The 22,833-nt window shown below is 49.3% G+C and overlaps 1 protein-coding gene across 1 annotated transcript in view; it reads left to right on the top strand.

Moving 5' to 3' along the window:
* The window catches only part of VPS41 (VPS41 subunit of HOPS complex), a 149,720-nt gene that overhangs the window by 77,586 nt on the left and 49,301 nt on the right, over window positions 1-22,833 (top strand). The window contains exons 5-7 of the mRNA XM_051978695.1: window positions 2,563-2,637; window positions 12,861-12,923; window positions 14,208-14,273. Coding sequence (XP_051834655.1) covers window positions 2,563-2,637; window positions 12,861-12,923; window positions 14,208-14,273 — 204 coding nt within the window. The remainder of the gene's footprint in view (window positions 1-2,562; window positions 2,638-12,860; window positions 12,924-14,207; window positions 14,274-22,833) is intronic.

Consider the following 22,833-nt stretch of genomic DNA (forward strand, 5'->3'; position numbering starts at 1 on the left):
TAAATTGTTAGGCGCAAGTTTAGCATCAAGGCATACTTTGTTGCATCTGAACTTCAGAGACTACATTGAATACCCAGTCTCCAGAAACAGACAGCGTTTCCGGGGTCCCTTGGAATTGACCAGAGCAGCTAAGTCTTTTAGGGTTGTTCATTGTTACAATATTGTGGTTACTGTTTACAATGTTCTTCTGGTTCTGCTCACTTCACTTTGCCTCGATTCATACAAATCTTCCCAGGTTCTTCTGAAACCACCAACTTGTCCTTTCTTACAACACATTTGTATTCCATCACACTCACATACAACTTGTTTAGCCATTTGCCAATTGGTGGGCATTCCCTGAATTTCCAGTTCTTAGCTGTGCGGGCACACACACACACACACACACACTCATACACACGTTGCTTATAAATATTTTTGGACATAAAGATCCTTTCCCCTTTTCTTTGATCTCTTTGGAATACCGAATGGTATTGCTGAATTAGAAGTTATACAGAGTTATCACCCTTCGGGTGCAGTTTCAGGTTGTCCTCCAGAATGGTTAGACCAGTTCACAATTCCCCATATAGCTTAAATATTAAAACCTGATAGAGATATTTGATGGAGATTTTTTTCTTAGTCTAACTTCTTAACCTAGTTCCATTAATTTTGTTCTTTCAAAAGCTTTTCAACTTAATGTAATTGAAAGTTTCTATCTTACATTTTGTTCCCTACTGCCCTTTTTTTTCCCCCCACTAAGAATTGTCTCCCAATCTTAATTATAAAAAATGCTGTTTTTTAAAAATTGTATGACCTTTTACATCCAGAATATATATCCATTTCAATCTTATTTTGTCATATGTTGTATAGTTTTGCTCTATTCCTAATTTCTGCTAGAAAGCATTTTGTAATTATATTTTTATGTTTAGAGTGTATTGGTAGACCGACTCCCAGATAATGTGCATTATGTAGTAATTTGAAGAGGACTTCCCTCTTCTATTACTTCTTCCTGGATTTTGTTATCGCTGCCTAGAAATGCTAGTAATTTTGTGATTTTACTTTGTATCCTGCTGTTTTATTGATGCAGGATTAATTATCTCAATTAGGGTCTTTAAAAAAATTATTCTCTGGGGTGTCATAATCTGTTTTAGATCCATTTAACTGTTTTAGGCTTTTTTTTGACAAATCAGATATTTTTGGGATGCCTTCTAGTAGTAGTTAGCCATTTTCTTTCATAACATTTGGATTTTTGTTAGTTTCTTAGCTGGACCTTGGTCATTTCTTTGACCTTTGCTTCCTTTGCTTGATTCTTATTCCAGTTAGGATTTTACTTATCATCATTCCTCATCAGTAGTAAAAATTGGGACCCTAGGGTTTTGCCTTTGAGTTAACAGGATCAGGTGTTAAATGGGCTAGAGTTTGCCATTTCAAGAAATTTTGCTATTGAGTAAAGGAATAAAACCCCAATCAAACCAAAGTTAAAGTAAATGATCAGTTCCTACTTTGTCAGTTGAGATAGAGCGTGAAGTTCCCCTCTGGTCCAGAGTGCCTGGGTGATTTCTAGCCAATTCATTTTCTCATCTCATGCTCTAAAGAAAGAGGAGGTTTCTTTACCGGAGGAAATCTACACAATGAAATCAGAAGTCTGATGTTCTTTTCCTTTAACTTCTCTTCCCCCCAAAATAAAATTCCATGGAATACATTGAGATTTTCCTATTTTGAGATGTTGTCTTCAAGCAGAACACACCAAACACTTCAGAAAGTTAAAAGCAAAACTGAGTCGTCCATTGGGGCCGGGAGAGACCAGTGAGTCTCATTGGTATCCACATCCATTATTTTCCTTTCTGTGAGAGAAGCCACTAGTGGGCCTACTTTAGGAGTTGGTAAACAGTGGCTGGCCCAAGGGGCTGGCAGACAGTGGAATTGCTTTCTCACATCCATTTGTGTATAGCTTTGTGAGGAAGGAGTGGGAGGACAGCCCAAAGAAGCTGCTTGTTTCATGTCCTCAGTGATTTACAGTTTCAGTATTTTAAAGGGGGGGAGAAAACAAAGGTAGTAAAAGCATGTAGATCCTCAAACTTAAGTACTTTCTAAAAACAGTATTGAGTTATTTATAGGAAGTCTATTTCTACTTTAAATGCTTTTGATGGCTGTCTTAATGTAAGCTATAAATAAAAAAGTTAGAATCGAGGTTTGAGAGGGGGGAAAATGCTGGATGAATGATCAAGAAACAAACTAGAACTTAATGTTTTTCATAAGATTCTTTTAAAATGAAGATTTTCCACTGAATGTTTTTCATAAGATTCTTTTAAAATGAAGGTTTTTGAATGTGAGAGCAGAGTGTTTTGTGTAGGGAAATCATTTTCAAAATGGAAGGACACAGATTATCCCTTTTCAGCAGAAAATTAATGGAGATGCCCAGATTCTGGGTTGGAAGCTATGTTTTACTTTTGATATGGAAGGACCTTTTTTTCTACTTTCTGAACTCAAGCTGACAGGATAGTTTTTATTTCTTAAATCTTGCAAAGAGGCAGGATAATTGATCACTGACGCACCTTTTCCTAAATTGATGTTTTCTTTTTATAGAGTCCTGTGAAGATAAATCAGATTAGTCTGGATGAAAGTGGAGAACACATGGGCGTGTGCTCGGAGGATGGCAAGGTACGTGGGTGCTGGCGGCTGATCCACAGGCGCCCCGGTGCCTGGAAAAGCAGGAGGTGGAGATGCCTGCTGAAGAGGACTTGCCTCTACTTGGGCACTGGACTTAACCTCCTATTGTTCATAAATATAGTCAAATATATTTTGCACAAATGCGCCTTGGGAAAAGTCATTACCGTACACGGATGTCAATATGTAACTGGTATTCGACTGCCGAACCGCTCTGGCAAGGGGGCAGCTCTCTTTAATCATTACCTCTGTGCCAGTTAGACTTCCAGGACTAGTCTGGTCCGGCAAGACAGGAGTAGTTCAACGCCTCTCTGCCATAAATCCACAAAATTGGATTTTGTGGCATGATTTCTGTGGGCTGGTGGTTTTCACCCACAAGTTATGAATGTTTCTCTTGAATTATAGAATCTTTTGATAAGCAATCATAGTTTATCAGAAGAATAAAGTGTGTTACAATGGCCACATTAAATAAATGTAAAATCAATGTATGTACAGTTTTCTAAAAAACTGGCAGCAACGTCCTCGACATGGGAGGACATAGATCACCGGTACCGGGTGTAACTAACAATTATCAGGGCCTCTCTGCAGTGGGGCGGCTGACAGTTAGTGGTGGAGGTGATGGATTCTTCCACTTAGAAGAATGTCTTTTTTGTTTTTAAGTCGATGGAAGTCTTTTCCAGTGTGGGTTTGCAATGATAAAATTCTAATGTGCCGTGTATTTAAGCTACTTGTTTAAAATAACATTCCGAGAAGGCAGATGGGGCTTTACAAATCACATCTGAACCACGGCGACGTTCTATGCCGGGGAGAGGCCAGGTTTAACTAATTTGTTGTCTGTTTTTTAAGTGATCCTAATCCAGGGTCTCCATTAAAAGCGAGAAAATTAAAAACAATATCAGCCTTACTGATGCATAGATAAAATGAGAACGCATTTATTCTGTCACAATTAGAGAATGATTTTCATCTTCTAGTTGGCAATAGCATTTGTTCTTCTTTCTCAGAAAAGCTTTTGAAATCATAATTGGAAACCTCATGCCTTCCCTAAAGTGTTGTCAGGTCCCACGGTGCTTTTTGAAGCCTGAAGATGAACACAGATGTCAAAGCAAGATGAGGAAGGAGTCAGCACATCTAGTAATTGAGGAGGATTAGCCAAACAATTTAAGCATTTTTTGCATTCATCTCTTTGTTGGGGGAAAAAAAAGCAATTTGCTTTTTCTCCAAGGAGAGGGCTTCTTTTAGTTTGCCGAAACACATGCTCCTTGGCAAGGCCACAGGGTTTCTGAGGAGAAAAGGGGCCAGTGCCCACCTCTGAGATGTTTAGTTTTCTGTAAAAATAAAATGTTATTGATATCTATAGTGTTCCCTTCAGTAAATCCATCCCCAACTTGGGCCAGAGAACCACCCTTGGCTGTTAAGGGTAATAGAGGGAAGAGCAGAGAGTAAAGCTAGCGTCCTGAGAAAGCTGGTGGGAAAGCAGACAAGTCGGGGGGGTGGGGATCCTCTCCCCCCTCCTACGGGCCCGGATGTTAAGATCTTTCTTGTATAGTGATTTGGCCACCTCTTCTTGCTCTCTTCTACTTCTGCTAAGTCCCAACCATTTTTCCTTTTATTGTGCCCATTTCCACATGAAACATTCCCTTGGTAACTCATTTTCCCGTGGGAATCTCTCATCTTTGCTAATATATTATTGTCTTCTGTTTCTTTGCATTGCTTATTTAGGTCCTTGTTAGTCTCTGAAATTCTACATTCACTTGGACATATCCTTTCCTTTCTCCTTTCCTTTTATCTTTCTTTCTTTCCTCAGCTATTTTAAAGCCTAATCAGCCAATCGTTTTATTTTCTTGCTCTTCTTTTTCTTTGGGATTAGTTTTTTTGGTGGCTTCTGAACAATATCACAAACCTCTGTCCAGACTTCTTCAAGTACTCAACCTACCAGATTTAATCCCTTAAATCTATTCATCATCTCCGCTTCTTTATTTTGGTTTTACATATGTGTGTGTGTGTGTGTGTGTGTGTGTGTGTGTATGTGTAATCTGATGGTTTTCCATCTGTTTCTCAATTTCAGTCTGAATTTTGCAACAAGAAGATCATGATCTTAAGCCACAGTCAGCTACAGATCATTTTTTGACTGTTGTTATTGTTTGTCCTTCATTCTCAAAGAGCAATATGACATCAGGGAGGCGATGCCGTGACATGCAAGTCAATTGGATTGAATTAAGGGAGGGCTAGGCAAGGCCTCACTTTCCCCTCCAGAGCCATCTGGGTCTAGTGGCCAGATATAGTTCAAGATGATTGGAGATGGCCCTGAATGCAGTGGGAGACTTTGGCCTTTTTAAGCTAAGATCTTCACAGGTTTCAGTTTGACCAAGGGCACATCCATTCGGTGATTAAAGCTAGGTGGTAATTAAGGCAAAGAATCTGATTTTTCACCTAGTCAAAAAAAAAATCTACCCAAATGAATAAATAAATAAATAAATAAATTGTTTTAATTGGTTGTATAGAGATTCTCCAAATAGTTTTTTATTTTTCAAAATAAATGCATAGATATTTTTCAACATTCACCCTTGCAAAACCTTGTATTCCAAATTTTTCTCTCTCCCTTTCTCTCACCCTCCCTTCCCTAGATAGCAGGTAATCCAATATAAGTTAAACACATGCAGTTCTTTTGTGCTTATTTCCACATTTATCTTTTTGTACAAGAAAAGTCAGATCAAAAAGGGAAAAAAAAAATGAGAAAGGGAAAAAAAAAACAAGGAAACAATAACAAAAAGGAGAAAATACTATGTTGTGGTCCACACTCTTTCCCCATAGTCCTCTTTCTGGGTGCAGATGGCTCTCTCCATCACAAGTCTATTTGAATTGGTCTGAGTCATCTCAATGTTGAAAAGAGTTGCATCTATCAGAATTGATCATCACATAATCTTGCTGTTGCTGTAAACAATATTCTCTTGATTCTACTCACTTCACTCAGCATCAGTTCCTATAAGTCTCCTCAATCCTCTCTAAGATCATCCTGCTGGTCGTTTCTTTCAAAACAATAATATTCCATAACATTCATGTACATCACTTATTCAGTCATTCTCCCACTGATGGGGATCCATTCAGTTTCCAGTTTCTGGCCACTACAGAGGACTGCCACAAACATTTTTGCACATGTGGGTCCCTTTCCCTTCTTTATGATCTCTTTGGGATACAAGCCCAGGAGATTCAAAGGGTATGCACACTTTGAGATCTGATTTCTTTATTGACCATCTGGTGATATCCATGTGTAGAATTGCCTTTTGAATTACTAAAAAAAGAGTGATTACTGTGACCAGTGAATTATCGTGACAAAACTGTTTTGTTTTGTGCTCCCAGGCTAAATTTGCCTATTACTCCAATTATTTTTTGATTATTCTATTTTAGCATTTTGCATTTAGCAATTCTAATTTAGCATTCTGATCCATTACGACGAATGTGACATTGTTTTTTGGTGTTATTTCTAGAAAATATCATAGCTCTTCATAGAACTGATCAACTTTGATTTCTTTGACATCAGTGGTAGGAGCATAGATTTGAATTACTTTGATGTTAAATGCTCTGTCTTGGATTCAGACAGATCTCATTCTGTCATTTTTTTATGATTCTACTCCGTTTCTGCTTTTCTCACCCTTTTATCAAATTTGAGGGCTCCTCTATTTCTTTTAAGGGATTCTTGCCCAAGGGATCATATGCACCGGTCAGCGGAATTAAAACCACCAATTCCCATCCACTGAAGTTCACTGATACCCAATATGCTAATGTTTTCTTTTCCCATCTCCTGTCTGGCCACACCCAGTTTACCTTGGTTCATAGAATGATAGAATGAAAGATTCCAGGCTCCTATGCAGTGTTGGTCTATACAGCTTTGGATTTTCCCCTCATCACCACATGCATCTATAGATGAGCTTCTTTTCAGCTTTAACCCAGATGTTTTCTCAGTACGAGAGCTATTTGTAGCTGTTCTCTGCCCTTCCTCAGTAAACCCGAGGACTCATGGTCTGATGTCATCTCTTTTATCATTTGAGCTCTGTCCAGTTGCTGTTTTCTTTCCCACTGGATCACCTTTTGTCTCGGCTCTAAGCTGGGATCCGTCTGTGGTGGGTAACCCTGTATGGTCTGGCTCGTAGTTCCCTTCCACCATGACAAGGCAGTGCTACAGTCTTGATTCCATCTTTTTCCAGCTTGGAGCCACTCTTTTCATTCCTCACTACATGAAGCCACTTCTTTAAGAGCAGGGTTTCCTTGTTGTTCTCAACAACTGATTCTTCAGTTGGGAGCGTAGCCTTATTCCGAGTTGCAGCCCTGGGCTTTTCCTTGATGCTTGGCTGTGGTTGCTCCCAAGCTGCGCCCATCTGCTAAAGTGCCCGGTGCAGTCCTGCGGGACGGATACTAGGAGGAGGGAACTACTGCAGAAGTCAGTCAGGAAGGACCATCTCAAGCTGGGGACGCCTCGTTTTCTAAGCTTTGGAGCTGGAGCCAGAGACTCACAGAATTTTGGAGCTTCTACAAGACCTAGCTCCACTCTTTCATTTTGCATGTTTCCCTTCAGACTTCCAACTGAACTTTTAAGGGATTTATTTCCTCTAGCAATGTGGGTTTCTGTAATGTAGCCCCAGAATCCATAAGATCCTTTTAGTTTGCAATCTAGATCAACTTACTTTATATAATACTGTTTTGTATTTTTGGTGGTTGAGTAGTAGGTGATACTTTTTAGTAATTATAGGAAATAATTGCATATAATTTGTCATACTGGTTTTGTCCGGCTCCGAGAAAAGCATAGTGACTTCTCTCTGTAGCACACTACCAGATAGCCATGAGGCCCGGTGGGTAGAGCACCAGGCCTGGAGTTAGGAACATCTGAATTCATGTAGGACTTATGTGACTTAAAGCTTCAGTTTCCTTAACTGTTAAGTGGAGATAATAATGGCAGCCACCTTGCAGGGTGGTTGTAAGGATCCAATGGGATAACATCTGCAATGTGCCTGGCACACAGTAGGGCCATGAGAATACAAGCTGGTGCTAGGAAGCAAGTAAGCATCTTCTTAGAGACCGAGAGGAAAAGCTGCAGATTGGAGTTGTTCTGTAGTTTTCTACCTGATTTAATAATAATGTCTCATTTATTCCTTCCTTCATCCAGCTAATATTTATGGCGTGTGGTTCCCGGCCCTTTGGCATAGGAACTCTTGGCAGCGCTCACGTGATTTCCAAGGATGGGGACAAGAGGTTGTAGGGTCCATTTGTTAATCGCGTCTGATGATTTGTTCAGTTGTTTTCTAGTCATTTCTCCTTATGGTTGTGCTACCATCTACATTATGCATTCACAATTTTCAGGGAACATTCATCACTTGCCATTTATATTATCATTTCCACCATTATTCAGCTAGCAGCCTTCTAGTATCTGCCTGCTCATTTACTATTCCATCAATCTTTTCCATCAGGTGCGTTCCACCAGTTATTTACCCCTATATACCCTTCAACTGAGTAAAAATAATGTATCTTTCATTTTAAAAATCACCTCATCCTGAGCATTAGTTGTGTGCCCACAACTTTCCAACTTTGACGGTAAAAGGTCTGTCGGATTTAGGCCTGTCTTTGCCGACAGAGGAGTCCAGCATCCGAAGCTCGTCACGTTCTTATGCTGCCCGTTGAGTCCTCCTGTTTGGCTTGTGCTGTTAACTCCCGTGTGTTTCTTAAACATGGATTTTAGACCACATGAAGTGTAGTTAATAAGAGAGAGGTGTGTTTGGGGAGCGGTCCTGGGGAGAAATGCAACCTAGGTATAGATTCAGCAAATCTCGTCTGGATCGTAGAGACAGATGAGGTATTTTAGAAGATTCGGGCCCTTTCCTCGGTCCCCGGGTGTCAGATTGATGGGAGGGACGTAGGTGAAATAGACGCTTTACTATCCAGATTCTCTCCACTGCTGATATGAGTGTTGGCTACCTGAGTATCAGTTTAAAGACAGACAGAGATAGACACAGGGTGTCCATAGGGGTAGAGGAGTCCGGAGGGGCCGTCCTTTTGTATTTCCTGGGGACCAAGACTTGGAGCCACCTTCTCCACTTATGTGCATTAGGTCTGGCCACCTTTTCTCATCCTCTGCAGCTTCTGGCTCTCGCTTTCTGTCCGTCCCCCAAAAGGATTTGCCCAGCGTTCTAGAGGCCCTCCTCGGCTTCTTTAATGTTTAATGATCTCCGGGTCTAGTGGGTGATCCCACTGGCAAACCATAGTCTCTCTTGTTACAGGGCAGGCCCTCCGGCTCTCACTCAGCGCCTCCCAGAGCAAAGTTGAGTGTCCCCAAGCTGTGGACTTCACTTCTACTGACCACATGTGCTCTTGTTACCTTTTGTCTGACCAGCAATGGTCAGGAGAATGTTGATATTCAAAAGAGCCTCTTTGGGTAAGTTCCCAGGAACCTGAGCCTGAGGCCATTTTCTGAATGAGGAAGTTACAGGACAAGTGGTTTCGAGCCAAACAGCCCGACAAATAAACACCAGTGACAAAAAATACACATTTATATAATACCAACATCCATGCACGTCTGTGTGCATCCATGGGGGGTTATGCCCAAACCCATGGGAGTTTACACGCATGCATATTGTATTTGATCCATTCGGATCGTTGGTTGAGGTTCAGGCTTTTCTGGTGGCGAGAGGCTTGGGCTCTTGAGAGGGCTTTCCTCCTAATCCCTTTGGTTTCCAAAGTACCTCCAGGCCTCGGGCCCTTTTCCAAGCACCATGGCCATATTTTAGTCCATTTCACATTTTTAAAGAAGCCATAGCTCCCGGTGGTTGGTTCACTCCTTTCTCAATCCTAAATCTTGTTCTTTATTTTCATCTTTATTTTTATCTTTTCTTCAATTTGATTTTGATTTTCACATTTGTTCTAAGTACTTGTTGATCTTACTATAGAAGCTGATTGCAAAAATAACCAGGCGTTTCCTGGAGAAAAACATTGGACTTTTATTCAGCAGGAACTGGTTCAGATTCTGCCCGACATATGCTTTAGCCAAGTGATCCCAAGCAAGTGACTTGCCTTCTTTGGGCCTCAGTTAATTGAAAAACAAAAGGTTTGGGCTCGATGGACTGTAAGCCCTCAACTCTGAATCGAAAGTCGTGTTCCCTAAGGGGTGTGTGTGTGTGTGTGTGTGTTGTGCTGTTTGGTGCTTACCCTCCCTCATCATTTAACTTGCTCCTTGTTCATCATATAATTTCGAATTGGTTTTTCCTGCCTCTTCTTTGTTCATGTTCTCCCATGTTCCCATTGTTTTCCACTTTTACGTTGGTTAGTGAGGGAGCTGTTGACTTCATTTTAGGGTCCCTGGGACATTTTTCAGAAACATTTCTCTTCCACGTAGCCTTGGTAACAGAAGTGCTCGGGGAGACGACCGGGGGTCTCGGAGGCGGCCAGTCTTGGTTTTGGTGGCCGACGAAGCTGGATTCTTTATTTGTCTCACCACGTAGAGTCTGTGAGCTGCCCTTCATTTCCCTGCTGGGGAATAATTTCTCCTAGTTTCATTTCTAGTGTCTGTGTAGATGTGGGGAAGTTCATCCAGTAGAGACCTTGTTAGTCATGGACAGAAATCTCCAATTTAGAAAATCAGAAACGTGGAGGAGAATCTGTCTCTAATCTCGGCGATCCCGCTCAGCTTTGGGCTGAAGGGCCAGAGCTTGGGGGCCTGCGTTTTGGTTCGGATCCACCTTCCACACTGAGAAGTTCGCTTCCCTTCCTGCTGTTATCTGTTGACTTCTCATCTCTCTGCACCTTCTCGCCTGTGAAATGCCGGCGGTGATCCTTGCCATACACACTTGCCAGGGTCGGATGGACGAAGGCTCTCTGGAAACCCGGTAGCGCTGCAGAGCTCCACTGCTTCTGGGCTCCTGGGCCCACATGCAAGCGGACAGACCGCAGCCCCATCCTTCTCTCTGCCCCTCGGCGGCCCGGCCACGGGGCTCTAGCCACGGTCCTGGGCCCAGCTGCTAGGTTACTCCCCATTTCTGGTCCCAGGCGAGTGCAGGGGCCAGCTGTTGGTTATCTCATTGTGGGTGTAACTGGCCTCCCTCGGGTCCCTTCCTCCATCTTTGTGGAGCTTCCTTTGGGTGCTTCTCCTGGCAGCTCTTCACTGGGGGTGGTTATTCCAGCTCTGCCTCCTCTTTGGAGGATGCAGCATTTTACTCCTTTAGAAACTGGTATTCCCTGCCTTCCGGCCATCCAGAGCTGGGAACTGAGAAGGAACGTTATTACTGGGCTTGTCTGCCTCTTCACTGCCCTCACAGCGGGGCAGAAGAAGTCACAATACATCCCCCTTCTCAAAAAAAAAAAGTGTCGCTTTAGCCAAACTGAGCTGGCCAGCCTCAGTAATTCTCCCAGCCCGTTTACTGCGTGGTGGGGCCGTAGCTCACACACTCCCCACGTGTTGCCTCCATTGGACTTCCCTGCTTTGTCTTAGGCGCTTGTCCGCAGGCTGTAAGGGAACCCACCCAGCGCCTCCCCCGACTCCTCTGTCACCTCTTCCAGCCCTTCCCGGGAGACCAGTCCAGGCCACTTGGGTGCTCAGTGGGAGCTTTTGTTCTTCACGTGGCTTAATAAATAACCAGGGAAATGGCAAACAATTTAAGAGAGCCAGCCTCCTAGCCGGAGCAGCCAAATTCACAAACAAGGTGTGGACTTCATTGCTTTACCCTGACCCCTTATGGAACCCAGAGAAGGAAGAAAAAAACAAAGTTTGAGGTTTCTTGAAACTTGGAGGCCAACTCCTGGAAATTCCCGGGGCCCGTCTGTTCCTTCAGACTCTTGGAGACGTGGGGTTGGGGGACGTGGCTCCCGAACCCCAGCGTCTGCCTCTAATCAATCACCCCACTTCCCTTATCCGCATTAATGCTCCAAACTCTGCCATTGCCTTCTTCCTCTGGGGAGATGGATTGCACTCTTTCCAGCTGCGGACAGTAGATTTTTCAATTTTCCTTTGAGAAACAATGCTCGGATTCATCTGAGAGTCGTCATCTGAGCAAAATCTCTAACTAGCACTTTGCAGATTTTCTGGGAACAGAACTTGAGTCGTTAACCCCATCCCCCTTCCCCTTCCAAGATGCTTCTTCCTCAGGGACCCTCCTCTGGAGATCATCGGGCCCTGGTGATTCTGCTCTGTGGGGTGCCCTGGACTGGGCCCGGCCAACCCAGCTCTCAGTGCTGGCGGGGATGCGAGAATGGGAGCGATTCAGAGCTGCTTTCAGCCCTCCGCTCCCAAGCCAGTCCTCGAAGAACCAAAGTTTGGGTCATGTAAGCTAGAAACTAGAAAGAGCCACCATTGGGTACGAGTCTGGCTCTCACCTATAATGGCTTTGGGGGGAGCTCAGCAAGTCCCCTATTGTCTCAGGCCCCAGCCACTCTGATGGCTCGTGGCAGAGTCTGTGCTGAGGGCAGAACTGGGAAGATCCCAGCACACTGGGCTTCGCCTGGCAGTCCATCAGCCCAGGGCCTGGCACGTGGTGGTCCCTCAAAAAATGCTTCTTGCCCGGTCTAACTCGAGGCCGAGTCCCGGCTCTTGCACTCTACGGCGTGAGGGCCGGACTATCGAGCCAGGCTCCCTTGAGATTCCTAGAGCTTAATCTTTGCCTGCTTACTCTGGCCCCCCAAGGATAAGACGTGACGTTTTTTGTGTCCTCTTTATTTCCTTCTGGGATTTAAAAAAATAATAATTGAGGCTGAGGAAGATCTCAGAGAACAGGACAGGTTGTGAATAAAATACAATGGGCCGCTCTTTGGGGTAAACTGATAAAAGTCGGTCTCGTCTGTCTTCTGCGCCCTGAAAGGCAAGTCTGCGTGAGGATGCGCGACTCACACAGAGCCGGGCCCCGTTAGGAATAGCCTGCGGAAGGCAGCGAAGGAATATTAATAACTTATTCCTATCTGTTTCATTTCCAAAGGGTCGCTCCCATTCAATAGAGCAGATTTGTGGTGAGCAGAGGGACCTCTTTGTCTGTGTGGTGCTTGTAAAAACTTAATTACGCTGGAGAAGCGCGCTCGTGATGAAATTGTTTTCATAGGCTGTTTAATGGAAATTGCAAAGGCCTCGGAATTATTCAGTGTTCTACACATTTTAATGAAAGCGTGGCTTGTCCCCCCACCCCCACCCCCACCCAACAGTCTTCGGGGAGGGGGCCGAGGGACTGACTCGATCCGTTTGTATTTTGCAGGTGCAAGTGTTCGGACTGTATTCCGGGGAAGAATTTCACGAGACTTTTGACTGTCCTATTAAAGTAAGTATGTGGTTGCTTTTTCCCAGAAGGGTCCTTGCCTGGGGGCACAAGAGACCCCCACTGATACAGAAGGGGGAGCCTCTCCCCTGGCCTTTCCTTCATTCAGCTCATCTTTTGAGTGCTCGTAATTCCAAAGCTCTGAAAGATACAGAGTTGAACGAGGTTCGGGCCTTGTCTGATGGAGGAGCGAAGGCCCCTAAGAAATCAAAATAGGGTAGGGATTTCATGCTAAATACCCTGAAAGATGGGGTGCGGGGGGGGACGCTTCCTGGCAGCGTGGCCGGGGGAAGCTTCACACAGGTCGCCTGAATTGCCTTTGAGGCTGTTCCAGACTCTGCCTGGCTGAGAGCAAGGCAAAAACACTGCCCTGTTGATTACAGGAAGACAATCCCACGGGAAGGGGTCCTCACAGGGAGACAATTCCACGGGGAGGGGTCCTCACAGGGAGACGATCCCACGGGGAGGGGTCCTCACAGGGAGACAATCCCACGGGGAGGGGCCCTCACAGGGAGGTGATCCCAGGGATCCCACATGGGGAGGGGATCCCACAGGGAGGAGATCCCTCAGGGAGGCAATTTCATGGGCAGGCACTCATCCTGGTGAGCAGGGTGCACGTTCAGAAGTGGAGTCTTAAAGGAAACCAGAGAAGCTGGGATGCAGAAGGGAGAGGGAGGCCATTCCAGACTTCGGCACAGCCAGGGCAAAGGCACAGCGATGAGAGGCTGAGGGGGGGCTGGAAGGCTGGGGCTGTGGGACCACCATGTGTGCGTGGCGGCTCCTGAGGTGGCTGGGGCAGGTTGGGAAAGGCTTTCCTGCCAAACAAAGGATTTAGACCCTCCTGGAGGGGCTGTGGGCATCCAAGACTAGTGAATGGCAGTGACTCGGTCAGACCAGCCACCAGTGGCTCCCGGGCTGTGAGGGGGCCGACATGCACGGAGCCCGAGGCTTTGTGAATGGAGAGAACGAGATCTGGGTTCAGGTTCTGACAGCTCATCTATGGGACTAGCATCCAACTCTCTCATCCCCAAAATGGGGATTTGGACCGGACGCTGCCCGAGCCCTCCCGCCTGCAGGGTCTCGGGGGGTCGGCGGTGGGCCGGCCTGGGCCGGAGGGGAGCCGGGGCATGCTTCATTCTGAGAGGAGATGAGAGGAGGAGCAAATATTCTGAAGAAGAAAAAGGCCCCTCGAGGACACGGATACGGGCGGAAGCCTGGCTGCTTCTGCCCAGGACGGGCCGTGGCGACTCCGTGAGCAGACGTTACATGGCTCTGCTTCCTTTGCAGATTGTTGCCGTTCACCCCCAGTTTCTGAGGTCCCATAACAAGCAGTTTGTGACCGGAGGGAAGAAGGTAAGTGATGGGGGTGCTTTTTTATCCTAAAATGGAGCATTTGGGGTTTCTCATTATTTAGTCATGAAGTTTCAAGCTTTTGCTTTCCTATGTTAAAAAAAGGTTAAAGTAGTTTCTATTAAAGTGATTTCACTAAATACATTTCATAGGAAGTAGACAAGAAGGGACTCTTGGGCAGAACGCGCCCTCCCCACCCCCCCAGCAGAGGATCCCCCGCTCTCCAGACTTTGCTGGGTGGTTCCCCTTTGAGAATGACCTGCCCGGGGGTGGGGGCTGCTCTCCCAGGGGCTTCCCTTTGTCACTTGGGCAGCCCCTGAGTCAGACACGAGCAGGTGGCAAAGGACAGTCCGCCCATAACTGCTGCCCACGGGAAGTTTGAGGGAGGTTCTGAGTGTTTCTGCGCAGACCTGGCAAGAGAAAGAGCCTGGGGCACCTTTGCGGGCATTCAGGCCTCGCTCCCAGCCGGAGCATTAGGGGCTGGGTCTCAGCCCAGGCTGGCGCCCATTTCCTGGGTCACAGTCATGGGGCGCCTCAGGTTTCTGGGGGATTTCCCTCAAGCCCCACGTTGTAGGAATAGCGGAGTTTAGAGATGAAGAAGCCTCGGAGAACCACACAGATCCTCTGACCGAGGACTTGAGGCCGGGTCTCCATCTTGGGGTCCCTCACCCTGAGCTCCCCAGGTCCTCGGGTTTGTCTAATGGGGCATAAGCCCCCCTGCCGGGGTGGGCGAGGCTTTTGGTCTGGGTTGGGCGGCCTCCCCGGGTCCCCACCAGAGTGGGAAGTGGCTGCGGTCCATGCGCTGGGCAGCAGCAGGGACGGCCCCATGGCCACAGGAGAGGCAGGGTGGGCCTCCGGACCCAATGTGGCTCCCAAGGGATTTTTCAGTGAGCTCGTGCTTCAGCCTGGGATCTTTTGGAAGGTCCCGACCCATCACGGGCTGACGGAGCCTGGGGGACTGCGTGTGTGCCCCCTGCCCGCGCTGCTCTGAGTGTTCAGAGGTGAGGGAGGTGGGCCGGATGAGCAGAGGGGCACGTGGTTGTCTAAGTGTTGGAAGGACTTTCCTTTGTGCTGAGACCGGGGCTTCCCGAGGAGTGGCCGGCCCGTGTGCGCCCCAGAGTGGTCGGGGGGCCAGCAGGGGAGGTGAGGGGGTCCAGGAGCCTCAGCTGCTCGTTCTGTCGCCCTCGACGCCTCCTTTCCCTCGGGAGACGGTCCTCCAGCCGTATCTCCTGGGAGTGAGAAGGGAGAACCTGGGCCCGTCCAGCAGAAGGTTCCGGAGAGGTTCAGGGGGGCTTCTTAGCACTCGAGTGCTGGGGCTGGCTGGGGGGAGGGTAGGGAGCTTGTTTATTCTGCATTGTTTTGTTTGCAAATTGAAAAAAGCAGCCGCTGCTGCAGCCCCAGTTGCTGCCCATGGTGACACTGGTCACTATAGCCCCAATCTCTATAGTCCCGGCCTCCATATCCCCAGCCCTCACAGCCCCGGCCACCGCAGCCTCAAAAGGGCCCCCGGTCCCCGACACGCAGAAGGCCGCTGGGCTGCGCTGGGAAGCGGGGCGGCAGTGAGTCTCCTGCTGGGAGGAGCCGATGGCGGCGGGCTTTGGTGACTTGCCAGAGGTCCCAGTCAGCAGATTCCCTCACGCTCTCGCGCCCTTTACCTCTGAACTCTCTTCATAATAGCGGGGAGGACAAGTTTGACAAATTATTAAATTGTCAGGATGCTGTTTGCGGCAGAGTTCATTTTTAGAAAGCCGAGTCAGCTCTTTGAGCGGCGGTGGGCTCGGTGACAGGGACAGAGAGCCTCGTAAGCTGTCAGGTGCCAGGCGTGCCCGTCCGCGGCCCGAGCGCTGCGGGGTCGTTCTTGACCGGCCCCACCTTCATTTCTGACCAGCCCCCAGAAGGACCTTAAGTTCTGTAAGGAAGGGCCCGAGGCGGGAGGACGCTTTCCCTGGATCCAGGCCGGCCTCCGACCTTCACCGGCTGGGAGCTGCTGGTCTTGGTCTCCTCCTCTGTAGAAATGAGCCAGACAAGGGAATGACCAAGCTCCCCAAGCCCACGTGGGCCAAAGAGTCACATGCAGCTCAAAGCGGCTGCCCCAGCTCCGACCCCGGCCCCAGTCCCAGCTCCAGCCCCGGCCCCAGAGCGGGAGGGAGAGTGCTGACAGTGCCAGCGGGAGCCCGGGCCTGGCGTCGGTGTGGCGGCCCGAAGCTCTGAAGGGCTCTGCCCAGCGGTCAGACTCCCAGCCGCTCTCAACTCCAGCTGTTACTGTGCCCATTTTATCCCTGAAGAGGCTCCAGGAGGTCTGACTCTGGGCACCCAACTGGTAACAGTCAGAGGGCCTGAATCTGGGCCTTCCTCTTAGGTCCGGCACTTCATCCTTAGGCTACGCCGTCAAAGCAGGGAAAGCACGGGCGCCTGGGGCCCCTGACTGGGCCGGCGGCCAGAAAGCCCCGAGGGGTCGGGGTTGGAAGCCGGGGCTGAGGGGTGCTCGCTGCTCCCGGGAGTCCCTAGTGTGCTTGGAGGGCCCCCCGGCTGTGTCTTGGTCACATCCGCGCCCCTCTGCCGAGTTCCGTTTAAGGGGGCTTTCTCAGGCGCAGAATCAGTATCAGCCGCACTCCTCCAAGCCCACCTTAATGTGTTCTAGCAGGCTGGTCCAGGCTCGCTCACCTGGAGGAGGCCCCGCCAACCACGGACGTGTCCTCCAAGCAGGGCCGCCTCATGGAACGTCTGGAGAAGCAGCACCGAGGTCTAAAGTTGGTGGGGGGGCTCAGGGGACGAGCGTGGACCTCAGACACCCTGTAGCAGCGGGCCGGGAGGCTGGGGGCGCTGCCTTCTTAGGTGGAATTAACAATGATAAATGTGACTCTCACAACAATCTTGGGGGTTAAGTGCTATTGTTATTATTCCCCATTTTACAGATAAAGAAACTGAGGGAGCCTTGTCCAGGTCGCATAGCTAGTAGGTCTCTGAGCCTGGGTTTGAACTCAGGACTTCCTGGCACCAGGCCCTCCCTTGCTGCCTAGATGTACTTATGGCACTAGATGTACTTTCAACTTCACACAGGGAGACCATGTCCAGCGGGTACTTCCTGTGCTCCGGCCCTATCGGGAGCCATAGTCGTCAGTCAGGGAGCCTCCGCAGGGGGCTGAGGAGGCCGAGTTAGTCCTGTCTCCCGAGAAGCTGGGGGAGCCCGAGTCCTCGCCAGAGTTTGAGGGCTGCCCTGTGGGAAAGGACTCACTCTCTTTGGCCCTGGAGGAAAGAACGGGGCGCCTGCAGGGCAAGGGCAGCGGAGGGCGGCCTGGCAGGGGCGTGCAGCCCAGAGGGGAGCCTCGGGCAGCCTCGTTAGTGCCGAACACTTCGCCTCTTGCGTGGAGGGTCATGTCAGAGCCTCTGGCCCCTTCCTGGGCTCAGAGAGGAGGGGCAGCCCTTCTCCAGATGGGCACGCGGGCTTGGGCTGCAGTGGAGAGCTCTGCTGGAGAGGGCTCCAGGTGTCAGAGCCCGACTGCCCCCCAGGCGAGCTCCTTCCTGAGCTCGGAGAGGAGGAGCAGTCCTTCCCCAGGCAGGCCGCTGGCAAGCAGGCACCTCCCAGCCCTTACTCATCTGCTGCCCCGGCACCGGGGGAGATGCAGCCTCTCCTGGCACGGGGGGCGTGTTTGTCCACGTACCCAGTTCCCCCAAATCTGGGGAGGAGCGATCGCCGCCCCATCCCAAATAATCAGAACAAAACCCTCGTGGCGCAGAGCACGGGCTCCCAGAGCCCCCAGATCAGTCTCTCGGACTGCCCCCCAATATGACGCAGGGAATAGAAGGGCTGCCAGGCCCGCCAGCTGCTGGGTCCCCCATCAGGCAGCCAGGATAACTACAAACCTGGGGCCCAACACGGATCCTAAGGGTGAATCGTCCATAAAGACAGTGGGCTCCTTCTCATTTTGTCTGCTTTCTGAATGGCCGGGTCCCGTCGGCGCGCACTTATTCATCACCCACCACGTACCCGGCCCTGTGCTGAGGACGGGAGAGAGCCCGAAATGCAGCGACACAGGCCCTGCTCTCTGGAGCCAAAGCAAGAGGGCGGTTCTGCTCCAGCCAGCGGCTCTGGGATACATTGAAGAGAATCAGCAGAGGGAGACCGAGTGTCTTCTCTGAGGAACGGCGAGGAGGCCAGGGCCCGTGGATCCCGGAGGTGTCGGGGGAAGGGGGCCCCGTTACCCTGGGCTTTCAGTACAAAGAGGTTTGGCGTGGGAGCCTTGAGGTGATTGGGAGCTTTTTGGAGGGGGTGACAGGGTCAGGCGGGCGCTTTGAGATCCTGTGAGCAGCGGGATGGAGGAGGGAGTGGAGCCCCGCCAGCAGCGACTGCGGCCACCGACAAGGGAAGAGAGGGGTCCGCACCGGGGTGGGGGGCAGTGTCTGAGGAGAGAAGAGGCGGCAGGAAGGTGAGGTGCCGGGAGGACAGAGAATGGGACCCCCTCGGGCCCCTGAGGGACCAAGAAGATGGAGGGGGCTCTCCACAGCAGCAGGGAAGCGGAGAGGGTCGGGCAGGAGGGATCCGTTCTGTTTCAGACGGGTCGATTGAAGCTGTTCATGGATCGTTCAGCTCAGTTTGGAGGTCAGACAGTGCTCAGATAATAACTGGGTGAGATCATGAAGTGGAAGAGAAGGGGCAGAGCCTTGGGGAACAGCCCCCAATAGTAGGGGACTGATGAAGATCCCGCAAAAGAAGCTGAGGAGGAACGGCCGGCCAGCCAGAGAACCGGGACAGAACTGTGGCCTAGGAACCTGGAGGGAACAAAGACCGAGAAGAACCTGACGAGCCAAGGTGGCGCACGTTGGACAAAGGCCATTCCATCTGGCGCGTCCATGGGCAGCTTTGGGAAGAGCGGCTTTGGTGAAATGAGGAGCCTGGAAACTGACCTCGGAGACAGAGAGAGGAAAGACAGGGAGGCTCTGAGAGAAGCAAACAAGAGAGAGGAGGGGCAGCTGCCAGAGAAGCAAAGATGAGATGGGGTCCCTTGTGCTTGGAGAGGGGTCTGCCCGTCTTCTCATGAAACACGGGTGAAGGAGGAGGCTTCTGAGAGATGAGAAAGAGGAGCAAAGGGGAGACTTCGGGACACGGCCTTCCTCTTTCCCATAGAACATGAAGTGAGTTCTCGTGAGGGAGTGTGGGGGCAGTTCCAGGAGCCCCTCCCAACCACAGAATGGATTAAAGAAGTCAAAGGATCTTGCTGCAGCAGGAGGGATGGTCTGGATGCTGTAAGATCGAGGCACGATGGGCCAGGCAGGAGGGTTTTATAATATTCTCTGGCTTCGTGGGTAGGAAGGCAATAGATGGGGGCATAAAAGGGGCTTTTATTAGGGTTTGATTGGCTGTAGAATAAGGGGGGATGGAGGAAAGAGGAGTTGAGAGGATCTACTAAGAGATCAGGATGGAGAACAGCCTCAGGACAGAGGTCTGGTCTAGGAAAGAATCGAGGGGCAGAGGGATTGGGGACCTAAGGGAGGATGAGCAATGAAGCCCCAGGAGCATTGCTGGACAGAGGAAGGCACCCGAGCCCATCTTCTACTGCCCATTCCTTCCTTTCTTTCAAGGAGATCATCCCATTCAAACCTTGTATGGTCACCAACCCATTGTCCTAAACTGGTCCTAGTTGGAGACAGATAGAAAGATGAAACTTCGGACGGACATTTTCTCTGTTCTTCCTCAACTCTCCAACTTTCCCAAAATGGGAATTGGAGACCAGAGATAAAGGACACCAAGAATCCAGATAGGGTAAAAACCTGTGGCTCATCCCATTGCCAATGGCGACTCTGGGCCCTCTGCTCCCAGCCACGGCCCCAACCTGATTAAGGATGATTTCATTGTTTAAACTGGCACATAGAAGGTGCCCAATCAATAATGATTGACTGATTAGTATCTTGGTCATTGTAGTCCATTGTAGTAGGCTATCCTGCCTCTATACCTTGTATGGAATCTTGCTTTTTTCCTCTGGTGATTTATAGTGAACTCTTAATTAGATCATCTCTCCTTTTTCTCTCTCTATTGACCTTCCCAAGTGCTACCTCCTGTGCTCCCTCTGGTTCCCAGAATTCTTTTTTCTTTAAAAAAAAAAACCATCATTTCTTTGACATCCATTTCTCATTTCTCCCTTCTTCCACCTCCCTTGACTTGAACAAGAGAAAAAGAGAATCCTCACTACAAAAAGGCTTCTGTTCTGATCAGAATCCATCAGAACAAGTTCCCACATTGACCGTGTCTGAAACCGTGTCTCATTCGGCATTTTAGACCCATTTCCTCCTGGCCTTTCCTCCTGAGTTACCTTGTAAGGAAATAAATAGCTTGATATTCTCCTCACCCCTTTTAAAAACCTTTTCTCTTTCTTTTGAACAGAGCATCTCCTTCCAGAACCATCTTGTTGCCTCAGAAGATAGATAGAAAGTCCTTATTTTCATTTTTGTACCAAAGAAACAGTGGCCCAGGAGGGTTTGTTAGGTAATTAGCAGCAGATGTTATTAGGATCCAGGTATCTGATGTCTTTATCTTGTACTCATTTACCAAAATCTGGACACTCTCCCATTAGTCATAGGTTTGGAGTTGGAGGAAACCTGGAAGGACATTTTGCTTCATTCCCTTGTTTAACAGACGAGGAAACTGAGATAAAACAACGAAGACAGTGGCTCCTAATTCTAGAGATTGAAGGGACAGGAGAGGCTGCCTGGCTCACCGCTTCATTTTATAGTTGAGGAAACTGAGTCACAGGAAGAGTTTGTTACTGGCCCTAGATCACACAGGCTCTAAGGGGTAGGAGTGGGAGCTGAGCTCAGACTCTGCATCCCCCCCAGAATGCATCTCTCACAGCTCTGCCGGCAGTGGCTTCAGTCTTAGGCTTGTTCTTGTTCTAGAGTTTGACCGGATCAAATCTTACCTGAAGTGAGCCAATGGATACGTTATTCAGATTTTTAAAATAGAGAGTATTTGACTTGTAGTTAAAACTGAAACTGAGTAAATACCCGTGATGGATGGAGAGGAAGCCGAGAAGAATTTGTTAGTCCAAAATGTCACGTACCGGCATTACTTAGAGATGCAGACCCCCCCCCCCCCCCCCGCGCCCTTCCCCCTCTCCCCCTCGCCGACTAGTGACCCAGCGGCCCGGCCAGAGCAGGAAACGGGACCGTAGCACTCAACTGCTCCGCTACCGCTCACCCCAGCCTCCGGGAGGGGCCCTAAAGGAGCTGGTCACCCGAGAGCTTCCTTCCCTCTTCTCCCTCCTCTGAGACCTGGCATTTCTGTTGAGAACCCCCTGGTTTTATCTGTTCTTTCACAAACTCCTCTCCTTCATGGCGTCCCTTCTTTGGGATCATTGGCTACAGGTTGAGCCTCATTTGATTCTTGTGCTTATTTCCCTTCTGCTACATTTCCTTTCTCTGAGCCACAGTTCTTCCCGGTGCTGGCCTCCATCCCCGGTCTCTCTTTGCCTTCTCTGCCTCCTCACACAGTCCCCCCTTCTCCTCCTGGGTCCCCTGCCGCCAGCATGAACTTTTCTCTGGGCTGACACGGCTGCTTTTCACCGCCTGCCTGGCTTATGGCCTCCCAGGTGCTTTTGGGAAGCCTCATGGAGCCAGGGCCCACATTCAGATTCTTGGATCCCCAAGTATCCCTACAGCCAAAGGGCTTTTCAGGAGTGGGGGTGTATAGGGATAAGGGGGATCTGAGTACATGGAGGAGTGGGGGATAGAAGGTTATAGGTGAGAGAATGGGGGGGTCATATGTGTGGGGGTGGGTGGGAAGGTGTATGGGGGGAGTGTAGGGGTCATGTGTATATGAGGTGGGTGGGAGAGGAGGGAAGTGGGGGGTTTGGGGAGGGGACCTGCCCTAGCCTTTTCACAGCCCACTCCTAATCCCCAGGGAGCCCTGTCCACAGACACAGTCACTTGTGGAGGGCGGGTGGGAGCCGGAGCCTTGGCCGCTCGCTCGGTGAAACAGCCATCCTGTGAGTGCCGACTGCCAGAGGTGGATTTGCAGGAAATCAAGTCCTCGGATACTTTCTCCGCCAACCACAAAAAGTGTCCTCTTGGAAGCCGTTTTTCCTTTCTCTGTACTTAACTCCCATTGAGTTTAAATTGCTCTCAGCATTGTGATAATGGCAATTCAATATTACAGAGATGGGAAAGATGAACAAATAAATTAACCAGCTGCTTTTAAGGAAATCACACTCAGTGGCTTCCCCTCCGAAGTGCCGTGCGGAGCTTTCGGGCCTGCTCGGTTGGGCTCTCCCGGGCTCCGGCAAGAAGAAGAAGCAGATTTTAGGAAACATCAGTAGAAATCCAGGCGTGTCATCTCACTGCCATTCGAGCAGTGAGTGTGTGGAAGGCCGCCGCTCTGCAGTCCCCCTTTAAGTCAGTGCAGCTCAGACATGGGGGTCCTCTTGGTGCCTCCCCCCGCTCCCCCCTCGGCCTTTCAGGCCAGTCCAGTTGAATTCCCAGGATGGGTATGTTCCGGCTAATGAAGGTTGTGCTTCCCCTCCCCCACAGTGTGGGGTCCAGAGGACCTTGGCCCCGTCCTAGTGTAGACCCC

Source organism: Antechinus flavipes, chromosome 1 (genome assembly GCF_016432865.1).
Source record: "Antechinus flavipes isolate AdamAnt ecotype Samford, QLD, Australia chromosome 1, AdamAnt_v2, whole genome shotgun sequence".
Lineage (NCBI taxonomy): Eukaryota > Metazoa > Chordata > Mammalia > Dasyuromorphia > Dasyuridae > Antechinus > Antechinus flavipes.